The following is a 16493-nucleotide window of genomic DNA, read 5'->3' as shown; positions in this document are numbered from 1 at the left end:
CTGGTCCACGTTCAGCAGATCTGCTCACCAGATATGTGATCGCTGCTGCAGCCGTCTCCTCTTCCCTCTGATGGAGCACATTTGGCCACTTATACGAAAAAGACTGTTTTTCTGTGACACACGCATGCAAACCTCCCACAAATAGCCCGACTTTCTGAAGCTCCATTCTCCCCCAAAGTATGGACGGCTATAAGTGTGTGAGTGTGTGTGTCACAGCCACTTAGTCAGAGACATCTTCCCCTCCTCCCCGCTGTGCCAGCCTCCAGCTCGTCTCATCCTGGAGCTGATTCTGTCTAATAACCACCATCAAGACAATGATACAAATTATGTTTCAAACTTCAGAACAGCCAATTAGGTGACTTTGTCTCTGTGTGAGTTCTTTGTGAGCAGCTTCCAAACATTTTCAGTTTTTGTTCCCTTAAAATAGTCCTCTTATGATCCTTCGTCGTGGGTTTTCACCACAGTATTCACTCTCTTAATGTCTCTTTGTGATACTCTGGGAAATATTTTATCCGCTCTCTTCCTTACTTCACCTTAAATCAACCACTCTTTTGTCCAAACAGGAAATCTGAAGCTAAACCAGCAGCTGTTTAGCTTTATTTAGCAAACAGTAGCTGCGTCTCATTCAGGGGCTGCATCCTTTGAAGGACGCGGCCTACGAGGGATGAGTCATTTGTAGCCTTCGAAGGACACTAAGGCTGAACTGAAATGAGACGGTGTGGGCTACGGAGGATTTCCTGTTTGTGTCACCGGCTGTTCCCGCCCTTACCCTTGCATCACATAGCACTGCTCCTGTTGCCTAGCAACAGGTACCTAGCTGTCAAACTAGCTAAAGTCACGTAACTTAACTTTTCATTTTAAATATAATTTAAAGGTTCAAGGCCCCTTTAGTTTTTTTTAACAGTAGTATCTCAGCTATTCGATTCAGTTGAAACCAAAAAGCTTTTCATTTAAAATGTATTCCTCGGCTGTTTAAGACTCCGACATCCAAGTACGAATTAGCGCACAATATATCTGGGGAGATGTTGGGCCGCTAAGGATGCACGCGATGGATCCTTCCGCATCTGAAGGAGCCTTCGAAATAGGATAGCCTTCACATGCCGCTGTGACGCAATCTGCCTTCACATGCGTCCTTCGAAGGCTGCAGCCACGCCAGTGTGTTGGTGCACGTTGTTCTGTCGCAGTTTGTTTGTAACTCTCAACAGGACTTGAGTTGACTTTGCTTTCTATTCTTTCTTCTATCACTGTGCTTGTTTTGCATCAATACACCAACAAAAACTCTTAAATGTGCAAACCTGATTCTGGTTCTGCTTCTGAAACCAGGAAAATAGCTACCCTGGCTAAGCTAACTAGCACCTCAAGACTGCTTCTTTTATCATATAATTCTTTATCCCATCTTTAGGTGATATGGTTTTGTTATAGTTTAGAATATATAGTTGGATATATGTTGTACGTTTGGTTGTATTATCTAATGTGCAGTGATGTGAGGCTCAGTCTTTCTGATCTCGTCTTGTTTCTCAGTGTTTTACTGTGTGATCGTTTGTGTGTTGTATTCTTCTGTCTGTTTTTGTTGACTTTGTTTTGTACTTTCTTTTTGTATTGTTGTTGATTTTTTAAGGATGCCTATTTTAGAGGCATATCTAGGGACGAGGATTGCAAACTAGCTTAGGCTATAAATGCTGTATTTGACTGGCTTGGTTGACGTGCTACATATTGTCCCTTCATAAAATGAATACAGTTCAGTTTAAAGTCTGTGTCGATGCAAACCTATGTTTTTTAACACAAGTTTAACTGCTTTATAAAAGTGACTTGTCGTTCGCTTTGTTGTGCACAGGCTCTGTTAGAGAAAGGTAGCAGCCATCACAGCTGGTGTCGGCGTTGCGCAGAGAAACTGCTACAGTACAAACGCCCAGCTGGCTCTTTCTTTAGACAAACACACGATCGAGGAAAGATGATTCCCTCTGCTCTAAGACGGGATAAAACGAGACGGCCTGAGGATAAAAGGGGATTTTATTATGGCATAGGTCCTCATATCGTGCCAGATTGTCTGAGGGGCATAAAGTTGGATGGATAGCTTATGTTGCTTCCTGTGCCCTCCTGCCTGCAGCGAGCGGTGCCTGAGGAGGCAGGCGGGCTGAGTGTTCGTCAGGGTGGAGAGGAGGGCAGTCTGAGCGCCGCTAATGAGCTCATGTATGAAACATGAGAAGATGCCCCCCGCAGCAGAGGATCTTTGAACACAATGGGATGCACTTATATCAAATTGCGGTGCATATATACGTGCACACAAGCTATAACGTTCGATACACGCCCCCCTCCTCCCCACTTAAACACGCACACAAAGCTGGTCTCATAAATCTGAAGAACTCACAAACCGGTCAGAATCAGAGCTTTTCCACACTCTGCAGTGGTTCCAAGCTTTGGTTTGGGACCCTCAATGAGGCCACAAGATAAGGTTTATCTGGCGGCAATAAAGAGCAAGTAACAAGCTGTTTATTCTCTCTTTTTCTGCTTCTCTCTCCATACAGAAAGCCGGCTGAAAGAAAACACTACCAAGTACATGAAGCTGTTGGAGGACAGACTGCACAGGTGAGACTGTTTACTGCGCTCTCTTTTTTCAGTGCAGACATAAAGACTCAATATTCTACAGAGACATAAAAAGAGCACCAGCCTTTCAGGAATTTTCTCCCACCTGTGTTCTCTAACCAGAAAACTGTCTCCCCAATACCTCACCCATCACATCATGCACTCACACCTTTTCTTATGCTGTTGTCTCCCAGAGCCTCATTCTCACATTTCACTCGTCTCTCACCTGCACATTGCTCCTCCTCCTCTCACCCTCTCACATAATTTCTATACCTTTTATTTTTCATACCTCTACATGAGCTCGGCTTCCACCTTTTCCCTCCTCTGTGTAAACCATTTGGAACAAACAATATGGTATCTGTGTTATTGTATTTCCTTGAGCTCCTGAATCTCTGAGGACAGGTCCTTTGTGTTGTTGGTGGTCGCCCAGAATGCCTGAAAGTTACACAACAGGACTGTGATGTGCTGAGTGGCTGACTTTTGTGGAACCGAGTCAGACTCTGCAGACACAACAAGGCTGTTTATGCTTCCTCATAGAGATTAGCTGCTTAGCTTCTCTCCTCAGCAGACCGACAGAAGCGAGCAGCTGCGATGTGATCGTCTCATTTTCTCTCAATTTGAAACCACTGGTGTTTTACAGATGGATGAATCCACCATATTCTCACTGCAGCCATTTTCCTCTGACATCACAGTCAGGGCGGAACGCTCAAATGCTGTTAAAATGTCAACATGCTGTTATCAAGTCATTTCAGCTGTTGTCAAACTGCTATGGTTTGAAAACAGCTAACATTAGCATTCAACCACTTAGCTAACATTACCCTGTGATAGTAAGATACAACAGGAAAGGCCCATCTAATGATGCTAGCAAGCTTATGGTAACGTTAGATAAGAATTGGTTGAATGCTAGCATTAGCTGTTGTGACTCAGCTTTCCTAATGAGCATACAAATATCTTGTTTTGAAGTCATGAGCTAACAACATCTATGCAAACAGTTAGTTTAACCAATTCTAAGCTAACATAACTGTATTTAGCTAACCAATAAAGTTTCTCCTTTCCTATTGTATGGTGCAACACTATCTTTCTACTTTCCTATTAAGCTTATGTTATTTTGATAAGTCGTTCGCTACATTACCATTTATTAGCATGTAACAACCTCCCAATTCCTCGCTAAGATAACTTTAATTAGCTAACATTTAGCGAGGCAATTACACCTTTCCTATCGTATCATGTGACACTATCAAACATTAGCTATGAAATGGTTGAACGTTAACTGTAGCTGTTGTTTCTGAGCCGTCTGAATGAGTTTACACATATGGTGTTTCGATATCTCGTTACCTAACGATGGTAAGACCCAACAGCTAACGTTGGTTTCAACCAATTCCTAGCTAGCATAACTGTTAATAAGCTAATATTACTTGTTGCTGTTTTAATAACTTATTGGCTACAAACAGCTAAGTCCTAATAATGTTGGCATCAAAGAAATGCTAGCTACTTTTAGCTAGAATGTTGTGCCTTTCCTTTTCAACACTTTCAAACATTAGGAAGTTAGGAAGTAGTTGATTGCTAACGTTAGTTGTGGGCTAACAGTAGCTAATTGATCATCTAATATGTAGTTTGAACTTGAAATATGGCAAAATGTCCCTCTTGAACATAGCAGTACAAAATTATTACAGCATATTAGCTTCCCACTGAGCAGGATGTCAGAGGAAAATGGCCGCCGTGTTAAAATGGTGAACAGAGCTGGTTTTGTTTTTGTGTACACCATGTGAGCTGTGTTTTTCACTCAGTCTCTTCTTTAAGTGTTCAGAGGAGGAAGGTTAGGCCGCTGGGCTTACTCAGAGCCTTATATTGTCAGAGTCCCCGTGTGTCTGCTTGACCTGTGTGTGCTGCGTGAGGGGGGGTTCTTTCTGTGCTGCCTCCTTGGAGAGGCAGGGTCACCTCTCTGGATGGGAGCCAGGAGTCAGTCACACACTGCAGGCTGTTTGTTGTTGAAGGATGCACAGGCCGGGGCTCTGCGTGGTCAAGGAGCAACATGGCTGCGATCTCGGCGCCCAGCGGGGAAGCACGCCTCTGGACCTCTTCTGTCAATAGGGCAGATGGTCGCTTTGTGAGTTTTTTGTTTGATTTTTCAGGAGACACAGAGAGAGAGAGAGATTTTAAAGGGAGAGTACCTGTCTGCAGCATGTGTCGCATGTGAAAATACGTCTTGGTAGTGCTAGCTGACTAACTGGAAGAAGCATTTGTAGATATTTTACAGACCCATTATATACTTAATACACAAGAGGGCAGAGCTGCAGATGTGCAGTAGAAATGAGGCTCCTATTATGCATCCCTTAAACAGAAACTGTAAAATACATCTGCACAAATAACATTAAAGCAAAAAGGATCACAGCCACAAAATACCATCCCACAAACAAGAACATCATTTTAGACCTAAGTAAGTATGAAACTTCTTATTTGGTTAAAAACACAAAAAACTTTCTCTACTAATTAACTAAAATGACTCATCAATCAACAAGCAATCATCAAAATCAAAGACTTTTAGTTTTCACTTTGTGTCATTATCCTACATTTCCCATAATACAACTTAATACCATTGTTTCTTCGACCCTGCAGGTCTTGTAATCAGAAGTATCTTAGTTTCACAAATCTGGTTTAAAACAGACACAAACTGAAACCATGATGACATCACCATCATCATCATCGTCAGCCACTCGGCCTGCCGTTTCACAGAGCTTAAATGCTATAATATAAATTTATTAGTTAGTTTTAGAAAATTTAACATAAATGCCTTTTAAAATATAAAATTAGATGGCCTCTAAAACAGCTTTATTTCTCCTTGTAATGGAGCTCATATTAACTGTAATCCTGTAATAAATACTTAACTGTATGTTTATCTGATTATATAGTTTCTAAGCACATCACCACTGACAGAAAAATCCCATTAAAGGACACCTTGTTGGTTATTGGACACTGTAAACTCATTTCCCTTCTCGTCACAGTCATTATTAATCGATCGTCTCTCCAGCGGTGAATCGGCTTCATAACTAGAGGCGTCAAATCACAGATATTCAGCTGCAGCTTCAGGCGACGACTGGCAGCTTCCAACAGACCCGCTTTGGCACAGTGACACATATTCAGCTTGACTGAACGGGCGCCCATCATCCTCTGTATATTTTATCAGTCATGTACATTACTGTTGATGGAGTGTGGTGCTGATGGGAGGTGAGGAGAGGGGAGGGGAGAGGGAGGCAGATTAGTGCTGGTGAGATGTCTGGTCTCTGTGGAGACGGATGGTGCTGAAAAAAGCAATTATCTCCTCCTTGCTAAAGACGAGAACAGGATGTTAGAGCAGCGCAGATGCTGTAAGTGTGTCACCAGAACAAAACACATTTTATTCAGATTAGCAGTGAGCACAGTTGTTTAATACATTATGTAGATGCTTCATTAGGAAATGCCTCTCGTATTTTTCCTGCATTTATGAGCTCATGTGTTCAGATTTGGATGTAATTTATCAAATTTAATAGATACAATACGGCGAGTGTAGAAGTCATTAAAACACGCAGACAAAACATGTTCTGTGAGTTAAAATGGGGGACAAGCTGAGCAGGGAGGAAACTCTATTATCACATGTATTATATACACGACTTAATGTGCATAAGAGAAATGTAAAGTCAGCTGTCTGCCACCCACCTGACAAACTGTCACTTCATGCACCATCTGTCGCACCTCATCCAGCCGTATTATTAGCACCTCTCCTCAGCCGGTGTTATCTGAGATGTTGCTGCTGATTACAGAGAAACATTCACCATCTCCTCTTTCCTGACGTGTGAATCGTGTTTATGGATCTTAAACATCAGAGACGCAGGCGGCAGAGGAAAGGTGAAAGCTGCATTCATTTTATTTTATTCAGCATAATAATTTCTGCTGCTTACTTTACCAAAACCTGATCTTAAGATTATCAAAGCCTCCAGCTGTGACTGAAGATACCAACCTGTCTGTTATTATTATTCATGTGTTATACCTGAAGCTGCAGCTGAACATGTGATCTGATTAAAGGTTTATTCTGATATACTGACAGCCGGCCTTTAGATCCCAATGCACTCGTGCAGTCTGAATACTTTCCCAGAGTTGCATTTAATGGCTTGTTCCTGTTGTAGTCGTCACTTTTTCTGTACTTCAGGTAGCAGCAGTAAATATAAACAAACTGTTAGATGCCACAAATATTCTTTCCCCCATTTGGAAGCCTAGAGACTAAAGCTTATGAATTTAAAGTCTGATATCCTCACACAGATTTGTTTTACATCAGTTTGAGAACTAGGAGCTTGTAACACATTTTCCTATTGGATGCTGAGGATAGTTGATTGTGATTGGTCCATACCATACGGAGTAAGTTAGCCCAGCCTCAGTATGTAATTCATCTGCCTGGAATAAACAATAAAATGCATCCAGTGTTAAATACTGGAGTTAAAGCACGTCATTGTTTAGGAAGCTTTCGTGCAGTTGAGGCATTTGAAACATTGGGGTTCATATTTTAAATTTTCTTACCCAGCAGGCTCCAGAATTTTCTTTGCTACTTCCCCTTTCGTTTCAGGATGATCCCAAATTTCAAACCTGTAATGCAGTTTTAGAACCCGAGGCCAGCGGTTCTCTGCTGGACAATGGTGGATTGCTCCCTCTGGGTGGGGAGTGTGTCTCTGCCTGAAGTCAAGGTGTTCAAGTATCTCGGGGTCACGAGTGTAAGATGGATCGTGAGATTGACGGATCGATGCAGCATCAGCAGTAATGCGGGCGTTGTACCGGACCGTCGTGGTGTGGAAGGAGCTGAGCCTGTAGGCAAAGAGTTCGATTTACCTGTCGATCTACGTTCCAACACTCACCTGTGGTCATGAGCTTTGGGTGGTGACCGAAAGAATGAGATCGCGGATTCAAGCGGCCGAAATGAGTTTCCTCTGCAGGGTGTCTGGGCTCAGCCTTAGAGAGAGGGTAAGGAGCTCAGACATCCAGAGGGGGCTCGGAGTAGAGCCGCTACTACTTGAAAAGGAGCCAGTTGAGGTGGTTCGGATGTCTGTTTGGGATGCTTCCTGGGCGCCTCCCTTTGGAGGTTTTCTGGGCATGTCCAGCTGGAGGGCAGACCCTGAGCCCACTGGAGGGATTATATATCCCGTCTGGCCTGGGAACGCCTCAGGATCCCCCAGGAGGAGCTGGAAAACGTTGCTAGGGAGAGGGACGTCTGGGTCATCTAGCTTAGCCTGCTGCCACCGCGACCCGACCCCGGATAAGCGGAACAAAATTGATGGATGGATAGAACCTTAATATCTGCATTGACAGCATATCAACAGAGGAATCTTTTGAAAGGCCAAATTTAGGTGTGCTCGATTTCTACTTTTTTAAACCTAGCCCTCACATACGTCTTCCACTGAATTCCACTCTACATGCAGGAAGTCACCAGAGAACCAATCAGCAGTGCTTTTCAAAATGAAATCTCAACCTTTGATGGACAGATGTTTAGGCGAACAGGAATAATGAAAAAGGCAGCAGAAAGCATCCTCAGGGCCGGTCCCGGCGTATTTCACTCTGCAGAGGTCTAACAGAACCTTCTGGAACCAGCAGGACCAGACGGCTGCTCCTTCGTTCAGCAGTTATAAATATAATCTTTCGTCTGTCTGACTGTGTGTGTGTGTGTGTCGCCTGGAGGAGAAAGAGCAGTCCTGTCAGTCAGCCGTCCCACAGGGGGGCTGAGGGACCGTGCCTGTCTGTCTCTCCTTCTTATTACTGGACCATCAGCGGCGCTGCACACCCACACCCTGCGCTGTCAGACGGCAGGCCGAGCGGCTGCCACCAATTAACCCCCGGGCGCGGAGTTCATACCGACGGCCAACAGGACGCTAACATCACAGGGATGCTTAGCAGGCGACATGTTGTCTGAATTTGCTGCAAACAGACCCGAGATGCTGCCGCCTGTTGTTTGTAATGAATCGTGGTTTTTGTGATCGATGAGGCCGACTTTGACGTGTTCAGAGAAATATCTGATTGTTCAGCACGGAGAATGATTTATGTGTGTGTGTGTGTGTGTGTAAGTTAACACACATGTGCCCACCCGTATCTGTGTGTGTGTCTCCACTTCAGAGGAGACAAATAACAATGGCACAGCTCACTGGCTGCGTCCCCACTACAGCAGAATTCAGAGGCACAGCGTTGAGTGGTGAATTGGCGAGGGCAGGGGGGCTGGGCCCAGCAATTTTTCTATTGTCTGTGTGCCAAATGAAGGTTAGCGAGCGGCTGAGAGGCGTGCGTTGGCAGGGTACAGAGGTTGGCAGCCTTTTCAGGCAGGAGATGGGCTGGAAAACAAGTGGCATTCAATTTTTCAGGAGGGAGAGAGAGAGGAGGGAACAGAGGGGAAGATTAGACATTATTCTCTGGGTGCTTTTTGAGTTTGTTTATGCTCGATGGAGAACGAGCAATTTCTCAAATCTACCTTCGCAGCAGGGAGGAGAAAATACTGAATATATTAAAGACGCTGATATATAAGTTTTTATTTATGCACAGACTTTTTATCATTCTCAGTCTGTGTGAGAAGAAAAAGTGTTTGTGACAGAGGGTTGGAAATCCACACACACACACACACACACACACACACACACACACACACACACACACACACACACACACACACAGACTGAGGACGTTTCTTCCTTAAAGATATTTGGTGCTTCCTGTCAGCTTTAGTTTGTTTTTCTACAACAGATTCCTGGAAGCAAAGGTTGTTATTGAGGAAAATAAAGTACAGACACTTTTAAAATATTTATGCTCTCTAGTGTTCAGTAAGAAGAAACCTCCAGGGCTGAGAAATGAAGCCGATGTGCCAAAGCTGCAGTTCCTCTGGTGTCCACTTGAGGCTGTCTCCAGCAGTGAGTCAGTCCCCATAGAGCCCCATGTTAAACTTTACAGCAGAAATAAACATGTTTACAGCCTGGTACAAAAAACAGTTTGGGTCTCTATAGCTCATTTCTCTCTTCATGACAACTGTACGGGGAGAATCTTTATACAGCTCACCTGTTTACATTATATTAAGGCTTAAAGTGATGCAGCATTAGGGGCGTGGCCTCTTTGAGTGACAGCTGGGAGCTGCTAGCTGTCTGCTAGGTGTCCCCTCAGCTAACTCAGTCACTGAACGTAACCTCTGGGCCGTGTTTGTGCTGTTGGAGCCTTTTGGAGATTTGTTCATGTAAATATCAGACAGATAATCTGTGTGTGCGCTTTATTGGACGAACAGACCGTCCAACACGTCTCACACACTGTTTCTACACTTATTATTTTATTTATATGTTAGCACTAATAAGTAGCTATCTGTGTCTGTGCTCACCATACCTGCTTGTTAGCTTGTATATGGGAGTCAGGAGTGCTGTTGGCTTTTCCCCGCAGAGGAGACGGTCAGCTACCACCACCAATAGAATCTCAATCCGTGGGAAACATGAGGGATAACTAGCTCATTAGCCAGCTAATGAATTAGCCATGGACATAGACTGGAAAGCTTTGATAACTGAGCATTAGCTAACCCCTCGCTCCCCTGCAGCTTCACCCTCTCGTCTAAAAATGGTCACTTCTGGCTCCAGAGAACCAAGATGGCGACGGAACTCAAGGCTTCAAAAAGGCAGTTGATGAACCAATGAGCCTGTGATGGTGAACTTAACATTTTTTGTTTGTAACTTGAACCATGTTAAAGAAAGAATTTCTAACAAAATCAGTGGATTTGGTTCCTAAAACGCCTCCATGGACCTTTGAATGATTTAATCTAAAGGTCAGTGGAAGACAAAGGGCAGTGAACATGAATGTTTGAAAGGTCAGAGGTCTCAAAAGACTGTTTTACTTTAAGGACATGGAAAACCTTATTTTGAGTCCTTTAACTCACCGTCACTGCTGGTGTTACTGTGAAACACGGGGACAAGCCTCGCCCTAATAATGAATGGATGTTACGTCTTTAATTGCTCCCGCCTGCATTCACACAGGTCAGGGTGTGGGAGTGAAAACAGATGACTCACTGTAACTCAGTGAGCAGAGAAACAAAAAGCATCTTCCTGTCCTCCGTCTGAACTCCTGCTCGGTGACCCCGGCAGGCTGAGCACAGCCAGGCTCTATTTAGTCTCTCTGCTGCGGCTCTTTGAAGGACTAACAGGAGGACGTTTTGTCAATGGAATAACAATCTTTGAATGACTCATTGTCCGTGTCACCCTCTTGTCAGAGTGTTATTATAGAGATGTTGTTAAAGATGTCAGTCTGGCTGTGGATCAGGAGGTCGAGCGGTTGGTCCTCTCAGCGAAAGATCTGAACGCCATAAAGCTCCTGCAGTTTTTGACTTTGCGTGTGAATGTGTGTTAGAGTTAGAACCTGATTAGATTCCAGGCTCATGGATGTAAGGATGCTGTCTCTGTATGTGCGGTTCATTTAACCCTTTGTGGTGCAGCCAATCACAGTCGTGTTTTGCACACTGTGTATTTTGATGTTTAAATTATTTCACGTGCTGTTTTCTCTTTTTGTAAAGTGTCTTGAGATAACTGGTTATGTTTGTCGCTATATAAATAAAACTTGATTGACTTGATAAACATGTAGTCATCATGCCTGCACATCCTGGTTACATACAACACACTAGCCTATTTGTTTAGCATGTTCTAGCTTTATAAACATATACTCAGGGACCATGCTGAGGCCTTTTTAGAACATATATGATTAGTCATTGATAAATAGTTTGGCATTAGGTCAGTACGACTCTCAGGACCATTTAGTGTTGAGCTGCAGACAGACAGTTAGCCTGTCTCTACAAAAATGTAAATTAGGAGGAAAAAGCTGCTTTTCAGTCTCTAGAATTAAACGATACGATCAAAAATGATCAAATAATGTACGTTAAGGATGTGGTGATAAAGGGGCTGAGCACTGTTCGTGCCCTACTTCCGGTCTTCATGCTAGGCTAAGCTAATTGTCTCCTGGCTCCAGTTCAATACTTAGAAAACACAGACAGACAGGAAACAGACTGGAGTGGTATTGATCCTCTTAGTGTGTTTCCAAATAATGTCATCTATTTGTTAAATACATAATATATCACACATGTGCCGTTTACACAAAATGGTACTTTGTACTTTCTTTTTACTTTGTGTCCAAATGTTTCCTCTTTTTTATTTAACGTTTATTTTACCAGGAATTTATTCTCGGAAACGTTCCTCTACAAAATGTTTCTTTATCTACTGTACGGTTATTTGTAATTGACCTTGTGTACCTTGTATGTTGTATTTCACATTTTGAATTGCATAGTACTGTTTGTTGTAGTGAGGTTTGGAATAACCTGCTGCTGTGTTGCTCCGTGTAGCTGTGGCTGTCCCGGCTTGGAGCGGATCTGGGAGGCCGACCTGGAGGCGTGTCACCTGTTCCTGCGTGGCCTCCAGCTGCGGACCCCGAGCTGCAGCGGAGCGGACATCGAGGACCTCCCCCCTGCAGCTGCTTATCCTCCAACCACGCCGAGCACCAAAGAAGAAGAAGACTGCGCCATGCTGACTGCGTTAGGTGGGCGCTGGTGTCCCGAGGCCAACTTACAGAACTCAGAGTTCACGAAGGTAACACACACGGCTCGTTAACAACACACGTTTAATTCATGTAACGCCTGTGCATTCATACTGCATGTGTGAGCTGAGGTTTACAGTATTTAACGTAGAAGAGTCCCCTCTGAGACCCTCCAGCTTACATTCTTCTACATGTAACCCGTGTTTGCAGCTGAAAGGTCACATAAGAACGGCCTGTTCTCACATTCAGAAACGTTTTCCTTTTTTTATCACGAGGTGTGAAATGTGACCTCACATTAAGTGTTCCTGCTCGGTCAGTCTCACCACTTGACTGGAGAGAACATTTCAGTGTGTACACTCAGCTGTTGTCAGAAATGAAAGTCTGTCGACTGCACTGCGATGAGCAGCCGTCTATTAACGTTTACGCTCCAAGGTTTTTCTAAACGAGGAAAATGTGGGCGTGAGGGAGGAAACGGTGTGGAAATATTCTGGCTTCCTCGTAGAGTTTCATACTACAGCGTGCAGATTTCAAGTTTCTGCACGATTACATGTGTTTGGTTTGAGTGTGTGTTTTGTGTGTGTGTGTGTGTGTGTGTGTGTGTGTGTGTGAGCACTGTGCTGGTGTATCCCACAGTGAGTTGAGGTCCACAGCCTCGGGGCAGAGTCCGACTCATTCTCTCCTCTCCTCACACTTCCCTCCGCCCACGTCGTCTGACAGACTCGTCTGAGATAGGAACAAAGCCAGCGCAGCCAGCATCCGTGAAAAACAGCAGACAGACTTTCCAGACATGAATTTATTGTGTTAGTTTGCCTCAAAGATTTAGACTTCTTTTAACAGCAGGGAATACTTAACATTTCTAATTTGCTTATTTTATTCTGGATTAGCTGGACTGCTGCCATGTGGTGCTCCTCTTGCATGTTTTATAACTGGAGTCTTCCATTGCCATGTTTAACTCCCTCCTGTTGCACCCTCTTAACATACTCTCAGTCTTCCTCTGTGAAACCTTAAACATACACACTGCATCCATGTCTCGCTTGCTGCCCTGCCTGACCGTATTTTAACTGCATGCATCTATTTTCTGCTTTCCCTTTGTTTCTCTCTGCTTCTCTTTCTCCTCCTAAAGCTCGGCCCCTCCTAACATTTCTGCAAGAACTTAAAGGTGAGACAGACATTTCTCTCTTTTGTCTCTGTCCTATGCACTCTTTTCCCTCTGTGACCTGTAAGAGAGACACCCTGGAGCTCAATGTAGAAAAGTGTTCCCTGAATTCTCCCTCTAGTTGATCATGTGGATCATTTTCTTGGATAATTCAGATACTTAAAAACCTCAATTAAGACTTTTTTTCAAAATAATAATTTAGCTTCAGTTCGTTTGCACAAAACAATAAAAGTGTGCAACATTTCACATGCATATCAACATATTAATGCCCCAGCTAACCAGCTAACATGTTTTCCACATGAACAAGCACCTTGTAATCTGTCCAGGTGAATAATGGATAACAGCACATTAGGAGGACAGTTTTTTTCTGCAGCTTATTTATGGGGGGAGCAAACTTAGTGATAGAAATAAGTCATCTTTTACTTTTGTTCCTATATTTTAGCAATGCTATAACCTTCTTCAATAGGTAAAATGTTGACTAGCGTCTTCTCCCTGAGGAGGCTTGATGTCTGAATGCAGAAGAGGTTGTTTAAAGGTGTGCGTGATCATGCTGCGACTATAAAAGCATTCTAATTCTTAAAACGAGAGTGCCTTGGAGCATTCTTGTGCTTTGATGTCAACATATATCCCTATCCAAAGATTATGTCAAACTAAGGCCAGAGATATACTTACTTTTTAGCCTTGCATTCACGTACACAAGTCTACTTGTCTCTGCACTACACGTGTTACTGGAGGATACCTCTAGAGGGCACACCAGAGAGCTCAGGCCGTTTGCAACTACTGTATGTGTGAGATGTAAACGACAGACATGGAGACACTTGAGGAGATTACTGTGATGTTCATTCTGAATTCTCAGTGACCTGGTGACTGATGACCGGTGGACAGAACACACCGTCTGCACCGTTCCATTTAGTTCTGCAGGTTTCCACGTCGACTTCTCAAACAGAATCTGTCTGCAGCTGTTTGACAGGCATGTTTGTCTCTGTGCAGAGGCAACGACACATCGTACGGATGTGGATCATTGTGGACTTTCTGCCATTGTTGTCCCTGCTGCTGTGTGGACCCTGTCACATTCCCTCTGCCGCTACACTGCCCCTACTGCTCAAGTGCAGACTGCATCTTGCGTTCATGTAGCGTTAATTTTTGAAGACGTGCACAGCTGATGCAACAGATGCAGGGCACACGGGGCAGCCATCGTGCACACGTGAACCCGTAGCAAGAATATCTCCCTCCTAACACCTTTTACTTTTACTTAACTCCTCTAAATATTCTTGCTTATTTGATAATGTATTTTTTCAGTTGGAAGCCTGAAACCTTTCTGTGTACAAAGCTGCATGTGACAGATAACACGCTGCTTTTAATTTGAAAGGCCAAAGTCAGCACAGTCTAGTTAATAACCGTCGCCTTTAAACAATCTGATATTAAGAGTTGTAGATGGTCACCTGTGTTTACTGTGGGGCAAAGCCATGCAGGCAGTTTTAATTAAAAAATAATAATTAAAACTTTGCTGATTGTTGTTCTTGCCTTCTTATGAACTCACCCTGCAGCCATAAACAATATGTTACCCTCCCATAGGTGCAGTAATTACCTCCTTCCTGTGTAAAGAATGTACAATTATACACTTTGAATGCTAACAAAAGAAACCTGCAGCACAGATGAGCCGGTTAATCTATTTTCTCCTTGTCAGTTTGGTGATGAATAATTACACCCTCCTCTCATTATGATGATGCTGCACACTAACAGAACACAGCCGACATAATTGTACTTCAATAATTCATGAGCAGGTTTGTGACTGTGTGGCCTCAACTAATGTTTCCCTTTTGTTGCAGAAACTGGAGGAGTTTTTGTTCTGCATGGAGGAGAATCACCCCGAGGTAAGCTGTCTCTGTGTTATCGAATGTTTTCACTGTAATTAAAGTGTCGGTTACATCGACGCCGGCTCACTGGGACACACAGGAATCCATTAGTTGACCTTAACTTAAACGTGACCTCTGTCACCGCTCTGACCGTCTGATCGATACTGATCTACATGAGGAGCTCTGTGGGTGGAGCTGACTGTCTGACAGGCCTTTCACCAGACCTTTCATTAATACAGGGGCGGTTTCACTGAGCAGGATGAACCTTCCTGCTTTAAATCCATACATTTGTACTAAATCACACATGGAGATGAAACAGTAAATCCATTTGTAAAGGAAGTGTCCCATTTAGGATTTCCAACCAGGATGTGTCTGATAAGGGTGTGCGCATAGTTATCCTGGTTGAAATCCTTCTGCATGTGCACCTAGTGTGCTAAGAGAAAACACCAGTGCATAAACCTTTTGTAAGAGCAGTTCATTCAGAGTTTGGAGGGTTGTGTCTGATTTAAGAGTGTGTTCATCTCTTCTTCAATCTTCTAACCAGCTGTCGACTACAGCAGTCAGCTAAACAATCGCAATTTCATCGTCATTTCGATATGAACGTGTGTGATGAACATGTTATGTTATGTTTGGGCGGCTGTGGCTGAGTGGGAGAGTCGGCCGTCTCTCGATCAAAAGGTTGGTGGTTCGATCCCTGACTGCTTCAGTCACATGTCGAAGTGTCCTTAGGCAAGACACTGAACCCCAAATAGCTCCCAGTGGCAGAGCCACCGGGTATGAATGAGCATAGATCCTGGTTGGAAATTGATCCACTAACTACGGAACATTCTCCCCTCGTGCTCTGCCTCTCCCGTACCTGTGGCGAGCAGCGTCTCAACCAAGCGACAACCTTCTGTATTGAAAATGAAGCTAAGCGCAAGTGCAAAAAACACTGCAGTTCCTCGAGTGTCCACTTGAGGCTCCAGAAACAAAGAAATAACATTATGGCAGAAATAAACACTATTCGTGTACGGGCGTGAATTTATTTTATAACAAACCTGTTGAAATTATATTAAGCCTTAAATGATAAGGGGCGTGGTTACTTGAGAGACAGGTGGATACTACGGGCACACACACACGCACACACACACACGCACACGCACACGCACACACACACACACACACACACACACACACACACACACGTAGTTGGAGCCTTTTGGGGATTTTTTAAATCCAACAATCGGACAAATAATCTCTTTGTGTGATTTCTGTAACTCTCTAATCTGTGATCTAAAAAGTGTTTCCTCTTTGCGTCCGCCGGACTGTAACTTCACTCAGAGATGATTCTGTGTTTGTTTGTCTTC

At 43.7% G+C, this 16493-nt stretch overlaps 1 protein-coding gene across 1 annotated transcript in view; it reads left to right on the top strand.

The window, feature by feature from the left end:
- The window catches only part of disc1 (DISC1 scaffold protein), a 57401-nt gene that overhangs the window by 26903 nt on the left and 14005 nt on the right, over window positions 1-16493 (top strand). Inside the window, exons 10-12 of the mRNA XM_069659307.1 lie at window positions 2526-2586; window positions 11945-12188; window positions 15121-15165. Of these exons, the coding sequence (XP_069515408.1) occupies window positions 2526-2586; window positions 11945-12188; window positions 15121-15165 (350 nt within the window). The remainder of the gene's footprint in view (window positions 1-2525; window positions 2587-11944; window positions 12189-15120; window positions 15166-16493) is intronic.

This window comes from Semicossyphus pulcher, unplaced genomic scaffold (genome assembly GCF_022749685.1).
Source record: "Semicossyphus pulcher isolate SPU_LCO1_2020_fin unplaced genomic scaffold, fSemPul1.0.p SCAF_12, whole genome shotgun sequence".
Classification (NCBI taxonomy): Eukaryota; Metazoa; Chordata; class Actinopteri; order Labriformes; family Labridae; genus Semicossyphus; species Semicossyphus pulcher.
The sequence above is the reverse complement of the archived record's forward strand: the minus strand, read 5'-3'. Positions and strand labels throughout refer to the sequence as shown.